General features: G+C 42.6%; 2 protein-coding genes across 5 annotated transcripts in view; one reads left to right on the forward strand and one right to left on the reverse strand.

Annotated features, from left to right (window-relative positions):
• Positions 1-6277, forward strand: part of vmp1 (vacuole membrane protein 1) — a 63898-nt gene extending 57621 nt beyond the window's left edge. For all 3 annotated transcript variants that reach the window (XM_084331164.1, XM_084331165.1, XM_084331166.1), the window contains exons 10-12: positions 13-74; positions 3652-3751; positions 5132-6277. In XM_084331164.1, coding sequence (XP_084187290.1) covers positions 13-74; positions 3652-3751; positions 5132-5275 — 306 coding nt within the window. In that variant the 3' untranslated portion in view covers positions 5276-6277. The remainder of the gene's footprint in view (positions 1-12; positions 75-3651; positions 3752-5131) is intronic.
• tubd1 (tubulin, delta 1) overlaps positions 3332-23863 on the reverse strand; it is a 43836-nt gene continuing 23304 nt past the window's right edge. The window contains exons 5-9 of one of the 2 annotated variants that reach the window (XR_014620599.1): positions 19068-19232; positions 18137-18301; positions 12198-12381; positions 11114-11366; positions 3332-3468 (exon numbers count right to left, since the gene is read on the reverse strand). Coding sequence is in view for 1 of the 2 variants with exons in the window: in XM_084331148.1 (XP_084187274.1) it covers positions 11264-11366; positions 12198-12381; positions 18137-18301; positions 19068-19232 (617 nt within the window). In the remaining variant the exon portion in view is untranslated. Of the gene's footprint in view, positions 3469-10570; positions 11367-12197; positions 12382-18136; positions 18302-19067; positions 19233-23863 lie in introns of those variants that run through there. The other variant, XM_084331148.1, reaches the window with a different exon arrangement.

Here is a 23863-nt window from a genome sequence, read left to right on the forward strand (position 1 = left end):
TCTCCCCCACAGAAACTATTTGTTATCATCACCTTCAGCAAGCACATAGTGGAGCAGATGGTGTCGCTTCTCGGGTAAGTGTGTCTTCAAACAATAAAACTCTTACTGTCTTTTTACCACTATGTACCCTGCTACTATACTTATACTATTACTTGTGTTAATATGGGGGGGCGACAGTGGCTCGTGAGGTAGAGCAGTCGTCTGGTAATCCCGAGGTTCCCGGTTCGATTCCCGGGCAGCGTGTCGAAGTGTCCTTGAGCAAGACACTTAACCCCTAATTGCTCCTGATGAGCAGGTTGACTCCTTGCATGGCTCTGCCATCGGTGTATGAGTGAATTGGTAAAATGTGAGGAACAAATTGTAAAGCGCTTTGGATAAAAGCTGTTATATATATATAAATGCACTTTACCATTTATTGTTACTATGACCCTTAGCTGCCAGAGGTGTACGACGCCTCCTGCTGACTTGTTCAGTCTGTCAGTCACTTTGGACAAAAGCGTCCGCTAAATGACTGAAGGTAAAGGTGTGTCCCTGTCTCTTTGTGTATGTGTGCGAGCGCACAAGAGAACAAATAAAGGTGCCTCTGTGGAAACGGCATCACCCCCCCTCCCTGTTTCTTGAAGGAAGGAATTCGTACATCTGAAAATAATTTACAAATGCCGTTCATGACTACTGATTTGTGATCGTTCCAGTCCAAAGGCTGTGCTGATGCGTGCGTGTTTAGTCTGTGTGCGTCTGTGATTGCATTCCCCACAAAGGGTATTTCCTCTCCTCACACGCCATCCTTCGCTGCAGCGTTGGTGGTCAGGCGTGTGGGGTCCTATCAGAATGCAGTGTGTGTTCTGTTCTGACTCAGCCGGTTGGGCTCTGTGACTGAGACAGAATCTGCCCCAAGGCAGCAGGAAGCACTAAGGATGGTCTCAGGCAAAACAAACCATCACTCACACACTATTGTCATTATTTAAGTAATGTAAGTGGTGTTTCTTTTGTTAAAATAAGTGGTCTACATGTTGAAATAATAGCTCTACATTCCGACAGCCATTATTGGTATAGAGTGTCCGGTCAGTAACATTGGTCTCACAGTCCCTCCTGCTCTGCAGTAAACACAAAATACATGTTCTGGTATCCTCTTCTCACTTTATCCAACCAGGAGCGAGAACTCCACACTGCAAAAATGGTCTGACAAAAATAAGAAATAAAAACAAATTATGTGCTTGAAACAAGTAAAATAATCTGCCAGCATATTTTACTTACCGTAATTTTCTGACTATAATTATATAACGGTGCGGCTTATGTGACTCGACGTGATCAAACCCGAAAATGTAAAAATCGAAATATTGCTTTTTTGACTGCATTGAAATGTTATTTATCTGTTCCCTTATTTGCTAAACTTAATACAACTTGTAAATGAGTTAATTCTTGTTATTTGTCTGACAGTATTGTGTCCCAATGCTAATTACATATGGTAATTAAACATTAAAACACCTGCGGCTTATAGTCCAGTGCGGCTTATATATGTACACATCATTAAATGTAGCTGCTGCGGCTTATATTCAGGTGCGGCTTATAGTGCGAAAAGTACGGTAAAAGGGGCCCTGAAATAAATAAAATATCTCTGGTTCTCTCTCCTGATTGGATAAAGTAGGAAGGGATGCCAGAAAATATATTCTGTGTTTACTGCAGAGTGGAGACCCATGTTACTGACCAAACACTCTATATCAGCGATGGCTGTCAGAATGTAGAGCTATTTAACACACATTTTAAGAAGAAAATATAATCAAACTGTAAACGTTGCACCCTGTTTTTCCATTGCTATCTAATGATGGAATAACATCAGGCACATGATCTCCAAACTAGCTGTTTTACGCTGATGATTTAGTAATTTCTTCAGTTATTTTACCAGATGACTCGTTCCGCCCTCATTGGACTTCATCTCGTTCATATCTCGATATTCAATATCCTGTGTCTCTCGTTTGTTTTTTTTGCCTTCAGATTTATCTGAATTTCATGGGAAAGAACCTTGTGTGCTACTTTTGAAAAGAGTCCCTGGCTTCTCCCACATGACTCGCCATGATGTGTGCGATGTGTTGCTGAATCAGGACGGCTGGATCAGGGCAGGTTGTTTGATTACATGTATAGTGAGAGAGAGAAACAACACGCAGGGTGAGTCAGTCAGAACGGGCCTGGGTTTGTTTCAGATCAGCTCAGTTAAAGCCTTTTGGTGTCTGTTCAGTAAATTGTCTTTTTTTTCTTTCGCTTTTTTTAATTTTTTTTGCTTAGTCTGGTCTACAATGGTTGTTTGTTTTTGCCCGGTGTGGTTACTTTTATAACCTATAACCATTGTTCTATGATGGGAACAAGATCGTCTACATTATACAGAGTAGACTACTACAGCACATTCTATATGGGAACGAGATAGTCTTCATTATACAGAGTAGAACAGCACATTATATATGGGAACGAGATAGTCTTCATTATACAGAGTAGAACAGCACATTATATATGGGAACGAGATAGTCTTCATTATACAGAGTAGAACAGCACATTATATATGGGAACGAGAGTCTTCATTATACAGAGTAGAACAGCACATTATATATGGGAACGAGATAGTCTTCATTATACAGAGTAGAACAGCACATTATATATGGGAACGAGATAGTCTTCATTATACAGAGTAGAACAGCACATTATATATGGGAACGAGAGTCTTCATTATACAGAGTAGAACAGCACATTATATATGGGAACGAGATAGTCTTCATTATACAGAGAAGAACAGCACATTGTTCGAGAGTCTACATTATACAGAGTAGACTACTACAGCACATTCTATATGGGAACGAGATGGCCTACATTATACAGAGAACAGCACATTGTTCTATGATGGGAACGAGGTAGTCTACATTAGTGTAGAACAGAACATTGTTCGAGAGTCTACATTATTATTACAGTAAAGAAAAATGTTTTTATTTACTCTTGATTGCATCCTCATGAGCTCCTGTCCTTCTGAAAGCAGCAGTGTAGACCTGTCTCACCACCGCCTCGACATGACTCCACTTGACGGGACAGTGAAGAACTCTGTACAGCATTGAGGACAGTGTATCCATTATGATTGGCCCCCCCAGTGAGGCTAATCCATCCCTACCATATAAGGGCACGAGCCCGCCCCGATTAGATGGCTTTCCACCCAGAAGGCTGCAATAGTGGTAAGCGGCGATGACATCATGGCGACTCACTTCCTGGTTGTGAGGAGGCTGACACCGGCTCTTATAGAGACCTGCAGGGTATAAAGGCAGGGCTCGAGGAGCTCAGCTTCATTCTGCTCTGCTGCCTGCCTGCTGCTCAGAGCACCACGTGAAGGGGATGGGGAGGCCGGGAGCTCCATACCTGGAGCCTGGTGTAACACTTAGGATCCCCAGCAGCGGGAGAGAGAGAGGACTCCTGGTTCTGCTTTTTCAATCTATTCTGAAAGAGAAAGGATTTTGGCTCTAAAGCGTCACTTAGTCAGGAAGACTACCTCATTGGTAAGTGAACTAATATTCCCCCTTCCCCTCTTTCTTTCTTTTTCTTTCACTTTCTCTCCATCTATCTTTCCCCCTCTGTCCTTTGTCTCTCTTGGTGTGGTTGTGCCTGGGCCTGTGGTGTCAGGTCTGTGCCCAGAGTTGGACCGGCGCTCCAGAAGCCCTTCAGCCAGTACCTGGAGGCCCAGAGGAGCAAGCTGCACAGCGCCGGGGAGGGCAAGCCAGCGGTAAGAACCATACATACTAACCTCTACTGTATCTATTAATGTATCCACTATAGCCCACTACTGATGCACATTTAAACATCTACTGTATCTATTAATGTATCCACTATAGGCCACTACTGATGCTCATTTAAACATCTACTGTATCTATTAATGTATCCACTATAGCTCACTACTGATGCACATTTAAACATCTACTGTATCTATTAATATATCCACTATAGCCCACTACTGACGCACATTTAAACATCTACTGTATCTATTAATGTATCCACTATAGCCCACTACTGATGCACATTTAAACATCTACTGTATCTATTAATGTATCCACTATAGCCCACTACTGACGCACATTTAAACATCTACTGTATCTATTAATGTATCCACTATAGCTCACTACTGATGCACATTTAAACATCTACTCTACTGTATCTATTAATGTATCCACTATAGCCCACTACTGACGCACATTTAAACATCTACTGTATCTATTAATTAATATATCCACTATAGCCCACTACTGACGCACATTTAAACATCTACTGTATCTATTAATATATCCACTATAGCCCACTACTGACGCACATTTAAACATCTCTTCTCGGAAGCCACCCATTAAAATAGACAAATACGATTCAATGTGGTGGAGGTTCAATGTGGTGGAGGTTCAATGTGGTCTAAGGACATTTGGGGAACACGGAGAACATTGTTTCTGACGGAAGGCCTGGCTACTTATTACAGCAGAAACTACACACACAAACACAACATTTTGAATTGGCAAAATGGAAGATTTCACTAGCACACACATACTACTGTATACAGGTACACTGGGATTGGTTAAAAGGTTCAGCCTCTACAGACCCTACTAAAATTGTGCTAGGCGCTATTTTTATTAATAATTAATGCACACATATCCACACACTCACTTTAACAAACACCCACCTTTAACATTCACTTTAGACACTTTTAAAACTACACCATATTTTATCTATTTATTACAAAAATATTTACACTACATCCATACCTCATTTTGCATTTGAAAAGGTTAGCATTTTTGTACCTCATTGTTTGCATTTTGTACTTTAGGTTGTACTTTAGGTTCTATATTTTGTATAGGGTTTGGACTTTATTCTTTTAACTTTTACTTTATGAAGCTGACCTTCATTGTTTGTTTGTTGTATTGGTTGTCCTTTTTTATTGCTCTATTGCCTGTTTAACTGCCTGAGCTGTTACTGGATACCTGAATTTCCCCAAGGGGATTAATAAAGTATCTATCTATCTCGGGGGGGGGCTCATACAGAGCCAAGCATTTCACTGTAATGTACATGTACTTTATACGTGACATAAAAAACAACCTGAACTTGTTCTGGTGTTGTGGTGCAGGGCGAGAACTGGCTGTCGTGGGTGTTCGAGAACGTGGTGCTGGTGATGGTGTGCTACTTCGTCTGCTCCCTCATCAACTCCATGGCGCAGAGCTACGCCAAGCGGCTACGGCAGCAGAGGCACTCGGAGGAGAAGACCAAGTGATGCCCCGTCGCTCGCCGGTCCGACCAAGCAACCAACCAACCAGCTCACTGACTGTACCGCTGCTGCCGCCGCTGAGGGCGCCCCTTAAAACACTCAGCCGCGCGGCCACACAAGACTTAACAACCAACCTCACCTTCCTCCTCCTCCCTTCTCCCCAGAGGCTGGACAAAAAAAAAAAAAAAACAGGCACCATTCTTCTGCGTGACGTATCGAGGGATGTATGTGTCCGTTCCGTTCCTCTTGTCCCCTCTTTTAGGTTTCCGTAGTCCTCCCTCCCTCCCCCCCCCCCCCCCTCATCGCTGTGTGTGTAGTGTGATTGGTTCTCCTGCTGATCTTAATACGGTGACTAGGATATAATTATTTAACCCTTTCATAGACCTCAGAAGTAACGCAGTGGCTGGGTGGCGGCTGGTTCTCGCGGGCAGCACCGGCTGCTATGCCTTATGCAACGTGGAGGGGCCCACTTCCATTGTTTCTTAATTCATAGACTTGACTCGTATTTAATTTTTCTTTTTTTAACCGTACGTATGAATGGATTATGAGTTGGATTTGTGTGTACTATCGTATGCCGACGATGTGATGAGGATGTTTGTTTGATTTTGGTTTTTCAGGGTAACATTTTCATCAGTTTTTTTTGTCCTGTTTAAAAAAAACGGTGAGGCTCGTTCGTTTGGTTTTTCCAGGATTTCTCATTGACTTTAGAAGAGAGAAAAGAAAAAAAAGCAATATCAAGTCGGGACAATGTGGTATTGGTGGTTTGCACATCGTGTAAATATCTAAATATCTTCTTTTTTTGACGGTATGCGCACATGTATTTCTATTCTAATGGTCTGTCTGGATATTACTGAACTTGAACCAAAACGGAACAAAACAACAAACAAAAGAAAAGAAAAAAAAGTATAATTTGTAAGGTTATACACTCGGCTAACTTAAGTCCCATTTATATTCTGTACATTTAGATTGAACCTTGGATCAGATCGTATATAAAATGCCTAAATCATTGCACTCGTTTCCATGTCTGAGTTTGTTTGGCTTTATTTCTCCCCCCCCCCCCCCCGGTCTAGATTTAAGCTTGTAGCCGTGCGGAGACTGTACACAACAAACTGCTCCTTCTCTTTAAGCACCGTGACCGAGAGAATGCATGACCTTCTCTTTAGGGGACTTGACCTTCCGTAAGGTAAGTGAAGAGTGGCGGGACCGTCCGTGCTACGGGGAGAACTCTCAATCGTGCAGTCCAACCTTGTGAAGAATGTGTCCCCAAGTGTGTTTTTAAACCTGCAAGGTGAATTGAAGTTATTTGTAATGGTGAAAATCATCTTGTGTTAACTTGAATGTTCTACAGCTGGTCTGTGAAGATTCAGACTCCCTAGTCTGAGCCTCTGGACCCTCTCCCTGTTTACTGTAGATCTAGTGTGTATACGTCCCCCTACCTCTCCTAGAAACATACTGACAACGACCTGTGGATCAGGGCCGTCCTCTCACCTGTTAATAGTAGTGTGTCTGTGGTGGACCTTCCTCTCCCGTCCTGTCAGTTAGCTTATCAGACTGGTGTTGGCTGTTTTGAATAGTGCGGCAACAACGGTCTGTAAACTGGCTGAAGTTCTGGGCCTACATCTGGAGAAGCCTGGAGCTGCCCTGGGTAATTCATTCCCAATGTGTCCCAAGCGTGTGCCTCAGATCTTCCATTTATGGATAAGGAAAGGCAAGCACTGTTCTTATCTTTACCAGACATAATGGTTCCAAGGTTTTGTTTTGCCATATTGATTTATGTGAATATTTGTTTTTCTGGAAACCTAGTCCTAAATAAAGATCTATTACTGTAATTATGTCTCTGGTCTCTTTATGGTACCGGTTGTAAAACCTTGAACATGCAGAATTCCTATTTAATGTAGTTGTGTGTCCCTTTGATGGTAGTTCTGTAATGGCACAATTGAGTATTTTCAGTGTAAAAGCCATCTGCAAAATGCTCATTGCTGAAGATAAAAGACTACTTGTCAGAGTACATTATTCAGTGAGGACATTCTAGAAATCTGAGGATTTGTTGTATTTAGTGTATCCACTCTTGATTCACTAGTGGTGAATTCATTGCCACACTGGCAAACTATATACAGAGGGTGCATGGGGTGTGGACCCTACATTATCAAACCTTTATTTAACCAGAAATAAACCCATTGAGACAGGTCTCTTTTCCGAGGGTGATCTGGCCAAGAAGGCAAGCACGAATTATGTCAATACATATACATATATGTATAATATACATAAAGCACAATATACATACAAGTTGTCAGTAGACTACCATACCATACAACCACATTTTTAAAATAAAATTCAGCTTAATAAAATACAAGCACAATAAAAAGGTAACAATCAACCTCACCGTACTGAGGGGACAGGCCAGAGGTGAAGTAGAAAAGTGCTGCACATCAAAGCAGGAGCAGCAGGTGGCAAGGATGTCATTTGTTTGCAGCAATACAAATAGATCAGAGAGGCCAATTTGAGATCCAGGTGCTGGAACTGAGATTGAGGGAGTTTTGAATGAATTCAAGCTTGTAACTGATGTACCATGGAAGTTTACCAAGAACAGCCTTATATTGATTTGATTTGATGTTTATTTTCGTGTCTTACATACAGGTGTATGCCCAGCCCATATGGGCTTACAAGACACAAACAAGTATATAATAGTAGGCTATACTTGACAAATGACTAATCTGTTTCCCACTTTTTCAGACTCTGCTCAGTTTCAAAACATGATTCACCGTTGTCCAATACAATCTCCATTGGGACTGTCTGGTTCTTTTTGGGGCCTAGTTTTATTTATTTATTTCCAAAATTGCTGGGATTACTGACCTGTAGTTGTTCTATATGGAGAGCTTGTCCGCTCTTGAAACGTTGTTTGAAAAATCTGAGTTTCTTATCAAATTTGGTTTGACAAGCTTTAAATTAATTCAGTAAGTCTCTTCTCACACTCTGTTCCTTGCATTTTAGAAAATATTTTCCGGCTGCACTTAAATTAAGCCATAGCCCATTTAATTCATTATTCCAATAAGGTTGTTTGGTCTTATAATACTTTTTGGGCGTACAGCCTTTTATAGCACAGTGTCGACCAATTTCTTTATGCAGAAAACTACATACTTGTAACAGATCAATATTCTCCTGGTTTTCCGGACCGTTATTCAAGAGCTCCATGACATCTATAGAGCCCCCCGGCAAATCTCAGAGGGAAGAAAATTTGCTGGCAAGTGTCTATTACATCGTTTGATTTGCTGCAGGTGTTCAACCGTGCTCTGGATATTAACTGAGTCACCGGCCTGAAAGTGTAGGCATAGTACTGAATGGTCAGGTAATCTACTATGGATATCAATAAGATTTGCACCTTCAGAGCCAACAAGTTCAGATGGTGTATAAACACTCAATTCAATGCATGATTTCAAGTCAACGTGAGGAGTTACAATGTAGTCCACAACAGCTTTCCCTTTTATAGAAATTGAAGTGAAATTATCTTTGTCAGAGTTTAATCTCCCATTTACTACACAGCATTTTGAGTCTTTTAAAAATGCAATGAATATATATGATAACAGACCAGTTCTGCAACCTGCAAAGTCCAGCCAATTAGTTTCAACATTAGAGATACTCGAACAGTATGGGATAATATTCCATATCCCAATATTCCATAATGTGCTTCAAATATGAATGACATTCCAGTTTGGTCCTTGGGGAGGTAGGGTGGCCTAGAGGTAGAGAGACTGACCAGTGACCGAAAGGGGCGTATTCCAGCTACAGTGCCCACCATCTGCCCTTGAGCAAGGCACTGAACCCCAAAACCGCTCCAGGGGCGCTGCACTCTGACCTCCCTGATGAACTCTATGTGTGGGGCGAATGTGTGTATGTAACTAGGTGGGGGATATGTGAAAAGACATTTAAATTGCCTTGTGTACATTGACATTGAATAAAGTAATCAAATTCTTGTTCAAATTAATCCAAATCCTCACCGTCCCACTACTATATAAAAACTGATACCTCCTATGTATGTGTTTCCCTTCCTCACACCATTAGTCAATTCTGTACAACGACTCATAATTGACCATCTGTTTTGTTTTACGGTCTAATTGCACTGAAGGCAGAAAGCAGCTGCAGAAACGCCTAACGATGTTCAGCTCATCAGATCAGCCACACAACACCCACTTGTAGCCAATCAAAACTTCCTAATAGGGATGCTCGATATTGGCTTTTTTACCTATACCGATATTGTCCAACTCTTAATTTCCGATACCCATATCAACCGATACCGATATATGCAGGGTTCACCCCCCCCCAAAATGGAATAATTTCAGGTCATTAACATTACATATCTCTTGTGGAATTAACACAACATTATGAATACTTTTGACAATAAATAAAATCTGAATTTGTTCTTACTTGCTTGCCTGGATAAATAAAGGTTATAGAAATGTAAAAAATAAATAAAAGAATTGAAAACCGATACCGATATTTTCCGATATCACATTTTAATGCCGATAATATCGGACATCCCTACTTCCTAACGATGTTCAGCTCATCAGATAAGCCACACAACACCCACTTGTAGCCAATCAAAACCTTCCTAACGCTGCGGTCCAGAAAGTATTAAATATAATTAGTATTATATTTGTTTAATTAATATACATCATATTTACAGTTTAAAAAAGTACTTCTGTAAACATTTCATAATCACTAGCAATACTCAATATAGTGTCCACTCGTTTGTCAACATCAGTCCATGCGCTCAGAGACGTGTACTTAAGCATTACATCACGCGCAGGAGTGGTTTGTGACCAATAAACCATGCCTAGGGGTGGTCGTTAGACCCCCCTAGGCATGGTTTATTGGTCACAAACCACTCCTGCGCGTGATGTAAAGCTTTTATACAACTGCTAGATTCATCCAACCTTATTTCTATACAATAAACACACATTAATCGAAGATTTATTGAAAAAACCATCCGCCAGAAAAAGTAGTTCCCACAACTACAAAAAAGACAAGTTGCCTCCATGTGGAAGCAGCTTGAAGTGCATCCAACCAAACTAACACATCCAACTGTGTATTATTGGAATGATTGAGAGAAGTTGCCTCATGTGGAAGCAGCTTGAAGTGCATCCAACCAACTAACACATCCAACTGTGTATTATTGGAATGATTGATTGAAAATTGTATTACCAGATGCAGAATGGGTACAATACAGTACGGCTCAATACACACAATTGTTAAGGGAATGCAGACCTACTTTCCATAGAACTTCATTCTTAGATGCTTCTATATAAAGTAGGTAAAACAAATTAAAAAGTCTTCTTTGCCCTATAGGAAAAAAACGTTTTCTTCGCCCTATTCTTTTATTTATTTTTTTAAACCTACTGTAGAGGGCCTAAACTTAACCAGTTGGAAACCAAGCGTACAGTAATAAAATTAGCAATCAATCAATCAACTCAATAGGCCATGCTCACTTAGAACAGCGCAGCACCCAGCTCTCTGACTATCCCCCGCGTTGCAGGCAGAGTGTGTGTGTGTGCGTGCGTGTGCGTGCGTGTGTGTGTGTGTGTGTATGTGTGTGGGGGGGGTGTGTGGCGGTGGGTGGAGACTAGAGCGAGCGCTGACAGTCGAAAGGAAAAAGAAATTGAAAAAAAAATCGCAAATTAATCCATCAATCAATCCGCGATTTTTCTTTTGTTACAGAATGATTCAAGACCCATCAATTACATCATCCAACATTGTTTAAACGACTAAGACATTCGCTGTGACAGAATCGCTTGATATTTAGTCGTTTAGTCGCCATTAACATATCCATTTGTAAAGATTATTGGCCACCTTCTTGTGATCCGGCGGAGTGATGTGATGTGGGTCGGTTGTGGGCGGGTCCTGGGCCAGCAGCGTGGATTGTTGCCAATAAAGACGTGTAAAATGACTGTTTCAGCCAATCAGAATCGAGAAATTTGCATGCCGTTGTATAAATCACAGTTAAAGTTGACTGTAGCTGGAGATGACCTGCTCCAGAGACGTGAAGCTGTCTAGAAAGTCCTCTTCTGAGATCCCAAACTTAGTGTACTGATGGATGTAAGCCCTGTGAGGAGAGAAAACAAGTCAATTGATGGGAAAGATTAATTCATTCAATCTATATTTAATCTGAATGATGCAGAGAAATACAACACATAAATACAAAAAAATAAAACAATATTGAAGTCAATCAATTAAACATTTTTAAATAATTAAAAACAACTGCAGACTGTGGTGTAGTGGTTTGCTGTTAAAGATTTAAACCGACCAATATACTAATGAATTGATAAATATTTTTTTTAACAAATGTTTTTTATTTTCCCCTTTTTTTACATAAAACCAGACACACAATACATAAACAGTAGGAATCCACAATGAATCACAGGACTATGATTGACACAATAATGACAGTCCAGTACTTAAATCAAAATAAATGTAGATTAAAATATTTACCCATAATAAATACAATACAATACCTATGCTCTTGCTCGCTCTCTCCCCCCCAGGACCCCCCTTGGACAATCCATCCATTATTCCGTTTAACACCAAGAATTACAAATTCATATGCTAACCTTTATCCTCTCCACCACCTCTAACCAGATTGCTATGCTGGCTTCATTGATGAATTGAGTTTTAAAGTGCATTGCTAAAAGCAGATGTTCCGGATTCATTGCAAACTCTGGGGACCTTAAGCATCAGCCTATCACCAGAGCGAGTATGATAAGGTCCAGAGCTCCAATCCAGCAATGAGGTGATGTCGGGTGGGAGATCACTCCATAACCAACTAATCGATTCAACATCCTTTTCATTTCAGTGCATGCTTCTCTGCAACCCAGACCAGTGTACCGTGTGTGTCAAGTTAAAGATAACCCAACGGGGTGTTCTCACGGTGGCTCACCTGGAGGCGAACATGTTCCAGGCCTTCCCCACCATGCTGTCCAGCGGCTGGAGGAGAGCCTGGCTGTTACTGACCAGCGTAGCGGACTTCTCATACTTATCGAAGGGAACCGGGGTTTTCCACACGCTGAACGCCTCGTCCGGAGACAGCCAGGGGGTGTAGAGCGCCGGGTCCCTGAAGCCTCCTGCGGAAGCGTGACACACGCAAATAACATTCTTCAGCTAATCTGAGAAGACCGGCGGCGCGTGACGACTGGAATGTTAAGTGGATTCTTACATAATTTATACATATTTATATAAATATATATACATATTTATAGCACCACCTTGTGGCTGTGTGTGTAAAGCCATACAAAGACAATAGCAGCTCTGCTATAGAAACACAATAATGTGGTTTGAGTGTTGAAAGGTAAGGTGAGGGAGCCATTGTGCGTAGGTCAGGTCAGGGGTCAGGGGTCAACCTCCTGAATCAGTTGCATGTGACACCCCAGGAAGAGATGCTCGGCTGCTAGCCTTAGCCACTGCTTCACTTTGGTACCGAGTGAAACATCTTTTCAGTGACATCTATGACAGTTATGACCTGCAGTATATGCATTCATCTCCATATTACAAAGTGACACTTTGACATTTTGAATTTTGCCAGACAAAGTTTTACTAGTTTGTCCTTTTTTTCTTTTCTTAGTTTGTTACCTTTATTTACCCCGGTTGGGTTCACTGAGCACAGACTCTTTTTGTTATTCAGCAACGCCCTCCTTCACGTTCCCACCTGGGAGCTGCCCAGTACAAACACAGTCTGACATCACTGGCCACTGAGGCAGTGGGGGGTTAAAACTAGTGCTGCTGTGATTGGTCACTCGCACCCCTGGTTCCATGAGGGCGCGGCTGTTGTTGGAGCTGATGAGGGGCAGGTTTTGGAGGTTGGTGCGGATCACTCCCCTGGCGTCTCTCTTGTTGATGTTCCTGTCTGAGATATCCTTATTGTTGACTCTTTGACACTTGCATGAGCACTGATACGAACTTCCTTATCTCAGGTCCAGTGCCCTTCTGATAAACATGGGGACATTAAGTTTAGCCTCCTCCGCCTGCTACACATTTTTTTTTTATCTACTTTTTTCTCCCATTTTCTATTTTTCTCCCATACCAATTTCGTATCGTCCAATTGTACCCTCCCCTGTCTCGAACGTTGTTAGGCCATGCCTCCCACAAGCCGGCTGCAATGTGGACTAAGCCTTGCATCACGTGTCCCCTCCGGTACTCGAGGAAGCAGCAGTCGCATCTTTTCACCTGCACAGCGCGATCTCTCAGCGTCGGGGGTCTGCGTTTGGAGGGCACGCCGCCCCCGTCGCTTCCTGATTCTGTTGCGCAGGCGCACCAACCGACCTGTAGGAGTCGCTGTCCACCAGTGGCGTCGTTAGCCCTGGGCTTCCGGGGCTTTAGCCCCGGATGTTTTTCTCCTAGCCCCGGATCTAAAAAAAAAAAAAATTGTTTACATTTTTTTTTTTTTACTTTTTTTTTTTTTTTTTTTATGTCAGCATCCCCATTGTCTGTGCTGAATGTTTGTTAGTGTTTGGTATTTTTTGTTGGTTTTTAGTACTTTTAAACATTTTTTGTAAGTAGTTTTCATTTGATCCTATAATTCTTTCATTCACCGATTTGTGGACTTTTTTTTTAGTGTCCTGAAAGGCGCCTTATAAATCAAATGCATTATTATTATTATTATTATTATTATTATTATTATTATTATTATTATTATTATTATTATTATTATTATTATTATTATTATTATTATTATTATTATTATCATCCAGGAGGGAAAAGACACTTTGGATAGTAGGGACTGCATCTCTGCCTGTCCTGACCAGGAAACACTTTGCAACTGTGATCTCCTCTGGCAATAGTTGGATATTGTAATGTGTGGCGAGGGGTTGCAGCAATTCCACTGAGAGAAACTGGTCTGAGGCTGGATAACATGCCTGGATGCCTCTCATAAGTTGTTATCCAACTCATGAGAACCTGCTCTCAAGCTCTTGCAGCATTCTGTCGACGACTGGATAGAACAGTCTCTGTCTCAGCTGATCTCCTGAGCTGAGGTCTGAGCTTGTGCCACAAGATGACGCAACTACATACTCGTCCATCCTTTTCTGCTTCCTCCTTTGGCTGGTAGTATGTTCCTCAATCCAAAGGCCATTACATATGGCCTTTGTCCTGTCATACATGTCCACTGCCATCTCTGAGGTGCGATAACCTTTGAGTGTGTCCTGCACTGTGCTTTTAAATAGTACAGATATTGAAGATGTGCACTTTAACGCAGCAGCACCTGGAGCCATCCATACCCATGTCCAGTGTCCTATAATAAGCTTTAATCGAACCTCGGATAGTCCGGTTGGTTTGGGGTGGTGTGAAAGCTCATTCACTCTTGCAAGTGAACCCTGCTGCGGTTCATTTGAGATGTGAATGCAAAGCGGACCAAAGGCAGGAAAAGACCCAAAAATCGAATCTTTTTTTTATGAGAAGACATATATGTATATAATGAAACACACAATCGTTTTTTTTCGATTGCCTAAGCATGATTTTGAAAACGGGGCCCGGTGTTTCAAAACACACAATTAGCACAACCACACACACAATTATCAGAACACCTCAGATCCTTTGCTAAATTAAACACTTGTCAAAACCATACACTAATTTATAAAAACTACATTTTGTTACCATATGAAACATGTTTCATATGACTTAATTCTGTTTGAACCAGTTACACACACTGCTGTGCTTAACCTAAAACACATTTAGCAATTCTACTTCTCAGTGATTAGAGTACTGTAAGTGAAGTACGCACAGAATGTGCAAATATACAATAAATTCACCAAACACTACACAAGACCAATGCTGTAGACTGATGAAAATATAATTTATTTATCTACATATACCCAAATCAATGATGCAGACTGATGAAAAAAATAACATGTTCTCTCCATATACCCAAATCAGTCAACATTTCAACATGGAGAATCACAACAATACATGTCCCAGTTTTCATGCTACTATGTGCATAACACTGTAAGCTCAGCAAATATCAGACAAACATAAAATACTGTATCCAGTACAGGTTAAAATTACAGTAACACAATTTTTTTTGAAAAAATGTAAACAGAAAATACTAGACATTATCTCTTTGCCTAGCTGGATCTGGCAAGATAATTTTTTGTTGTGATTCTCCATGTTGACATGTTGACTGATTTGGGAAAATGGGAGAAAATGTATATTTTCATCAGTCTGCATGATTGGTTGTCTTGTGTAGTGTTTGGTGAATGTATTGTATATTTTCACGTTCTCTGTGTACAGTACTTCACTCTCCTTCCATTTTGGTTGAAGACAGGTGAACTCACCTGCTGCATTTTTATAGTGCTTAAACCTGATTGTGTATCTACAATTAAGCAATGGTGTGTTTGTGCATCTGATGGCTGTGTTTAACCAATTGGCTCATATGTGTGGTAATTTGACATTCTGTGTCTAATGTAATGCAAGTGTGTTTAGTGTTTTGCAAATCACTGTGTGTATTGTTTTGCAAAAAGTGAGGCTGACATTGTAGGGGTGCAAATCTGGGCCTATATTTTGCTCCTTGAGTGTAAGGTTTTGATAATTGTGTAATACTTTTGATTTGAGTGTTTATGCAATTGAAGAAAACTGTAAAGACTAGAGATTAACTGTTTATTTATTTTATACATAGGCTGTGCATATGTTTGTTTGTTTGTTTATTTGCTTATGTGTATGATTTTTAACTGTTTTTATTTTGTTATTGGTGTATATGTGTATGTATGTACAGTATATGTACAGACCTCCCCCTCCACCCCCCCCCGGGCTGAAGCCCCCAATGTTTTCAAACCCTAAAAACGCCCCTGCTGTCCACAACGTCCGATCCCCACCCATCAGCTTCCCACCCCCTAATACTGCCAATTGTATTAGTATGAACGACCAGCCAAGCTGATAGCAATGCGGAGAGCTGGGCTCGAACCCAGCGTCTCCTGCATTGGTGGTGAGCGCCTTGCCCACTGCACCACCTAGCCGCCCGTCGCCTGCTACACCTCTGAAGGGTTACTGTCTGTACTGCTGCTACACCTCTGAAGGGTTACCGTCTGTACTGCTGCTACACCTCTGAAGGGTTACTGTCTGTACTGCTGCTACACCTCTGAAGGGTTACTGTCTGTACTGCTGCTACACCTCTGAAGGGTTACTGTATGTACTGCTGCTACACCTCTGAAGGGTTACTGTATGTACTGCTGCTACACCTCTGAAGGGTTACTGTCTGTACTGCTGCTACACCTCTGAAGGGTTACTGTCTGTACTGCTGCTACACCTCTGAAGGGTTACTGTATGTACTGCTGCTACACCTCTGAAGGGTTACTGTCTGTACTGCTGCTACACCTCTGAAGGGTTACTGTCTGTACTGCTGCTACACCTCTGAAGGGTTACTGTCTGTACTGCTGCTACACCTCTGAAGGGTTACTGTATGTACTGCTGCTACACCTCTGAAGGGTTACTGTATGTACTGCTGCTACACCTCTGAAGGGTTACTGTATGTACTGCTGCTACACCTCTGAAGGGTTACTGTCTGTACTGCTGCTACACCTCTGAAGGGTTACTGTCTGTACTGCTGCTACACCTCTGAAGGGTTACTGTCTGTACTGCTGCTACACCTCTGAAGGGTTACTGTCTGTACTGCTGCTACACCTCTGAAGGGTTACCGTCTGTACTGCTGCTACACCTCTGAAGGGTTACCGTCTGTACTGCTGCTACACCTCTGAAGGGTTACTGTCTGTACTGCTGCTACACCTCTGAAGGGTTACTGTCTGTACTGCTGCTACACCTCTGAAGGGTTACCGTCTGTACTGCTGCTACACCTCTGAAGGGTTACTGTCTGTACTGCTGCTACACCTCTGAAGGGTTACCGTCTGTACTGCTGCTACACCTCTGAAGGGTTACTGTCTGTACTGCTGCTACACCTCTGAAGGGTTACTGTCTGTACTGCTGCTACACCTCTGAAGGGTTACTGTCTGTACTGCTGCTACACCTCTGAAGGGTTACTGTCTGTACTGCTGCTACACCTCTGAAGGGTTACCGTCTGTACTGCTGCTACACCTCTGAAGGGTTACCGTCTGTACTGCTGCTACACCTCTGAAGGGTTACTGTCTGTACTGCTGCTACACCTCTGAAGGGTTACCGTCTGTACTGCTGCTACACCTCTGAAGGGTTACTGTCTGTACTGCTGCTACACCTCTGAAGGGTTACTGTCTGTACTGCTGCTACACCTCTGAAGGGTTACGGTCTGTACTGCTGCTACACCTCTGAAGGGTTACTGTCTGTACTGCTGCTACACCTCTGAAGGGTTACGGTCTGTACTGCTGCTACACCTCTGAAGGGTTACTGTCTGTACTGCTGCTACACCTCTGAAGGGTTACGGTCTGTACTGCTGCTACACCTCTGAAGGGTTACTGTCTGTACTGCTGCTACACCTCTGAAGGGTTACTGTCTGTACTGCTGCTACACCTCTGAAGGGTTACTGTCTGTACTGCTGCTACACCTCTGAAGGGTTACTGTATGTACTGCTGCTACACCTCTGAAGGGTTACTGTATGTACTGCTGCTACACCTCTGAAGGGTTACTGTCTGTACTGCTGCTACACCTCTGAAGGGTTACTGTATGTACTGCTGCTACACCTCTGAAGGGTTACTGTCTGTACTGCTGCTACACCTCTGAAGGGTTACTGTATGTACTGCTGCTACACCTCTGAAGGGTTACTGTCTGTACTGCTGCTACACCTCTGTAGACGTCTCATTTAAACAGATCAGTAACCTGTCTGCTCTCTAGACGTCTCATCATGTAAACAGATCAGTAACCTGCGTCTGCGCTGTAGATGTCTCATCATGTAAACAGATCAGTAACCTGTGTCTGCGCTGTAGACCTCCTTCCCCCGCAGGATGAGCAGGTTGGCCAGGGAGGCGTTGAAGCCTGGTCGTCTGAGGCCCGCGGTCCGCTCGGCTCCACCAGGAGGCGCACCAGGACCACCAGGAGGAGCAGAAGGAGGAGCGCGCACCTGCCAGTCTATACCTGAGAGGGAACATTCCACCAAGAACACTTTTAGCTTGTTGCTGCGCGATGGAGGATACTTTACTGAAAGTGAAACTGACACTATTTCCTTGCTCTGTGTGTTTTTAAGTTGTTAAAAGGTGCTGTAAGTGGTATTTCTTTGTTAAAATAAGTGGTCTACATGTTGAAATAATAGCTCTACACTCTGACAGCCATCATTGATATAGATTATAGAGGGTCTGGTCAGTAACATGGGTCTCCCAGTCCCTCCACTCTACAGTAAACAGGAAATACATTTTCTGGCATCCCATTCCCACTTTATCCAATCAGGAGAGAGAACTCCACACTGGGAAAATGGTCTGACAAATTGTAAGCAAATGTGTCCTTGAAACAAGTAAGAAAATCTTCCAGTGCAAATTTGACTTGGCAAGATTTCTTGAAATAAGTAAAAATATTATCTACTGTTCTCTCTCCATACCAGGAAATGTATTTTGTGTTTACTACAGAACAGACACACAAATGACCAAACACTCTACATCAGTGATGGCTGTCAGAATGTAAAGCTAATTAACACTTATTTTAACACGTAAATACCACTTACAGCACCTATAAGTACAAATTAGGAAAATCAAGGATATGATGTCATGGATGGAACTGCATGGCCTAAAAAAGGTACACAGGAAAATTCGCAGAGTACATTTTACTCAAAATGTACTGTGTACCAAAAAGAATTAAAGGAATTATGGGATGCCTCATGGTTTCAAAAGAGAACATTGCTCGAACGTACCTTCCTCCATCTTGGTGTTGGAGATGAGCATCTGGCGCAGGTGCTTGAGCAGCCCCGGCCAGCGGAACACGCTGTAGGCCATGGAGGAGCTGGCCACCTGCGGGATGCTGCACAGGCTCAGCAGCTTGTACTCTGGGTGACACACCAGGCTGCTCAGCAGCTCGCCTGGTGGGGAGCAGAGGACATGACACCCGCTTTACAATTATTCATAAATCATGACATGCATTATACTTTGTGTGCTTCATTACTATACCATCACCAAGCTAATGAAGCACAACACATCTCCGTTTTTAATAATGGAATTCCCCAATTCTGAATGGATGTGGTGTGTGTGTGTTGTATTCTACATAATACAGTATATAGCTCTGCCAACATGTTTTCCATTATGCCCCTAAATTCTTTAAACTCTGTCCCTACTCATCTTCACACTCCTGTCTCTCTCTCTCTCCCTCTCCCTCTCTCTGCCCCTCTTTTATATCTCCATCTCTCTCTGCCCCCCTTTTTCTTTTTTGAATAGGGACAGTACATATTGATGAACATGTTCGTGTAAATATGTCAGATTATAGCCAGAGGCTAATTTCCATCTGTAGACCCTTTGCAGGTTGATGTTAACAGAGATCAGACAAATTACAAATGTGCACAAACTTCATAATCACAAGAACAGACAACAGAACATGTACAAGTTACTAAACTACACAAACTTCATAATCACAAGAACAGACAATAGAACATGTACAAGTTACTAAACTACACAATCTTCACAACCATAAAAAAACAGACAATAGATGAAACAGACAATGACAACACAATAATGTTGTGAGACAAACCGGGAAATAGGAAGACTATGAGTTTAGGTACTTCAGGTAGTACTTCAGGTACCAAGTGTCCTGGTGTTTGTGCCAGAGTGCTAATGTGATCATTTTATTGCACTTGAATTGTAAAGTGCTGGAATAGATTGCACGTTAATTGTAGATTGCACATTTGTCCTAGTAGCCACATCATTCACATCACTGGAAGAGTGCAACATCAACACATACAGGATGTAGTAGTCACAACATACATGTATCAAGAGCTATGCACATAAACAATACCTGGAAAATAGTTGTGGGTTCAGTCCATGTACAATAAAAAACTGGTGTAAATAGAAACTCCAGTTGAGTTTCCTCATCCATGCCTGGGACAGTTCTAGTCACAGACAGTTCTAGTCACTGAGACAGTTCTAGTCACTGGGACAGTTCTAGTCACTGGGACAGTTCTAGTCACAGAGACAGTTCTAGTCACTGGGACAGTTCTAGTCACTGGGACAGTTCTAGTCACTGGGACAGTTCTAGTCACTGAGACAGTTCTAGTCACAGACAGTTCTAGTCACAGGGACAGTTCTAGTCACTGGGACAGTTCTAGTCACTGGGACAGTTCTAGTCACTGGGACAGTTCTATTCACAGACAGTTCTAGTCACTGGGACAGTTCTAGTCACAGACAGTTCTAGTCACTGGGACAGTTCTAGTCACTGGGACAGTTCTAGTCACTGAGACAGTTCTAGTCACTGAGACAGTTCTAGTCACTGAGACAGTTCTAGTCACTGGGACAGTTCTAGTCACTGAGACAGTTCTAGTCACTGAGACAGTTCAAGTCACTGAGGGCGTTTTCACACCTGTAGTTCGTTTGCTTTGTTCCGATTCAGGGAGACAGGGACTATTATGATACAATTGTTGCACTTGTCATTTAGTTTGTTTGTGTTCACACGGCTGTGTTAACAGCGCACCAAAACAAACGCATGCACGAGCAAACTGTCACTCATTGGTCAGATTTTGGGGGGTGTGTGTGTCCCCCCCAACCGTGAATCGAGCCTCGAGAGAGAGGAGAGAGGAGAGAGGAGAGAGGAGAGAGGAGAGAGGAGAGAGGAGAGAGAGAGAGAGAGAGAGAGGTTGTCCCGCACGGTGCTGCTGCTGTCACTACAGAGACGCACCCCGGCTCCTCTCTCCTGCGCACGGCTGACTGACTGACTGACACCCGGCAAGCATCGTCTGCCCAAATATCAACGACGCAGTGTACCTCATCGCTGCTCCACGTTGACCCACGACGTATTATTATTATTAATTGTGTCTGTTTGTTAAATCGATTGCATTCTCACAGCGTACGAGTCCGCTTCGGGTTCGGAGGGTGGTCTCGGTCCGCTTGTTTTGTTCCGCAACAGAATGTAATTGCTGTGTTCACATATGCCCAACTGAACCGAAATAAGGGGTAAACGCTCCAGGTTCCGGAATAACAGCTCCAAACGAGCTAGGTGTGAAAACGCCCAGAGACAGTTCAAGTCACTGAGACAGTTCTAGTCACTGGGACAGTTCTAGTCACTGGGACAGTTCTAGTCACTGGGACAGTTCTAGTCACTGAGACAGTTCTAGTCACTGGGACAGTTCTAGTCACTGGGACAGTTCTAGTCACAGACAGTTCTAGTCACTGAGACAGTTCTAGTCACTGAGACAGTTCTAGTCACTGGGACAGTTCTAGTCACTGGGACAGTTCAAGTCACTGGGACAGTTCTAGTCACTGAGACAGTTCTAGTCACTGGGACAGTTCGGGACAGTTCTAGTCACTGAGACAATTCTAGTCACTGAGACAGTTCTAGTCACAGACAGTTCTAGTCACTGAGACAGTTCTTCACTGGGACAGTTCTAGTCACTGGGACAGTTCAAGTCACTGGGACAGTTCAAGTCACTGGGACAGTTCAAGTCACTGGGACAGTTCTAGTCACTGGGACAGTTCTAGTCACTGGGACAGTTCAAGTCACTGGGACAGTTCTAGTCACTGGGACAGTTCTAGTCACTGCGATTTCTTTGTTTTTACTTTGCTCCCGACTATTGTCAGCGACTTCGGGTTATTGAGAAGCGCTATATAAATTAAATTAATTTATTATTATAATTATTATTATTATTATTATTACCCCACAGCATTTAGTATAAAATGAACATGACTGGTTTGTGAAGCAATGTTCGACATGTGAGAAGATCCTTGAGTGAGTGAACATTCCCGCAGCATCTACTGACAGAGATGATCTAATTTGTCTGAAGTTGCGCAGATTGAATTGCACTGTGTTTGTGATGTTTAAATGATAGTGTAAATGGTAAACGGTGCATTTATATAACAGCTTCTATCCAAGTGCTTTACAATCACCCATTCACTCACACATTCACACACCGACGGCAGAGGCAACCATGTAAGGTGCCGACCTGCTCATTGGGAGCAATTAGGGGTTAAGTATCTTGCTCAAGGACACTTCGACACGCTGCCCGGGAGGAGCGGGATTAGAACCGGCAACCTCCGGTTTACCAGACAACTGCTCTACCTCCCACTGTCGTCCCGGAGTGTAGTGTCTAGAATGACGCCAAGATACTTAAATTCCTGCACTGCATGTGGAACTCTACCCCCTTCAGGAAAACATTAGAGTGCAGTATATCAGTTTGTCAACAACATCAGTTGGAGAACATCATACATGTTTCTTTTAGTATTTAATAGAAGACATTCCTGCACATTAGTCGTAGCTGATGTTAGGACGCGAGAGGCAGCTTGCACATTTTTTGCATCATCCGCATACATTTTGATATTAACGTTATGGCATACATTTGGAAAGTCATTGATGTACAGAACTCTCTCTCTGCTCCTCTTCTATGTCTCTCTCTCTTCTATGTCTCTCTCTCTCTGCTCCTCTTCTATGTCTCTCTCTCTGCTCCTCTTCTATGTCTCTCTCTCTCTCTGCTCCTCTTCTATGTCTCTCTCTCTCTGTTACTCGTCCTCTCATTCTTCTTTCTCTCTGTGACTGATTTGTGTTCATGCTGCTAGTACAGGGACCCCTGTAGGCCATAAACAGTTTGTGACCTCAACAAACTTCCATTATGTCCTAAAGAAAAGACCTCCAATGACAGAGAGGCCAGTATCTGTTAGAATATGTTATGTCCCGTTTCCCTGCCGGCAAGGTCAGGCAGCAGCAGGCCAGTGTGTTCTTCATGTGAAGTCACGGGAACCTTCACGGCTCGGAGAGGGAGAGAGAGAGAGAGACTTTTTCTCTTTACTCTTTCTCTCTCTCTCTCTCTCTAGTATGTGTGGTGTATGCATTATTTTCAATAAATGTGCATGTATTTCTACAAATAACTAAGTGCATGCACATAATGCGTGTGTGCGCGCACACACACACACACACGTCTCTATCATCTGTCTATTATCACAGACAGTAGGTACTGTACAGTGTACACTGTCTCTATAATCACAGTCAGACAGTAGGAGCACTGTCTCTATAATCACAGTCAGACAGTGGGAACACTGTCTTTATAATCACAGTCAGACAGTAGGAGCACTGTCTCTATAATCAGTCAGACAGTGGGAACACTGTCTTTATAATCACAGTCAGACAGTAGGAGCACTGTCTCTATAATCACAGTCAGACAGTAGGAACACTGTCTCTATAATCACAGTCAGACAGTAGGAACACTGTCTATAATCACAGTCAGACAGTAGGAACACTGTCTCTATAATCACAGTCAGACAGTAGGAACACTGTCTATAATCACAGTCAGACAGTAGGAGCACTGTCTCTATAATCACAGTCAGACAGTGGGAACACTGTCTCTATAATCACAGTCAGACAGTAGGAACACTGTCTCTATAATCACAGTCAGACAGTAGGAGCACTGTCTCTATAATCACAGTCAGACAGTAGGAGCACTGTCTCTATAATCACAGTCAGACAGTAGGAACACTGTCTCTATAATCACAGTCAGACAGTGGGAACACTGTCTCTATA

Source organism: Notolepis coatsorum, assembly GCF_963971535.1.
Source record: "Notolepis coatsorum genome assembly, chromosome: 1".
In the NCBI taxonomy this organism is placed as follows: domain Eukaryota; kingdom Metazoa; phylum Chordata; class Actinopteri; order Aulopiformes; family Paralepididae; genus Notolepis; species Notolepis coatsorum.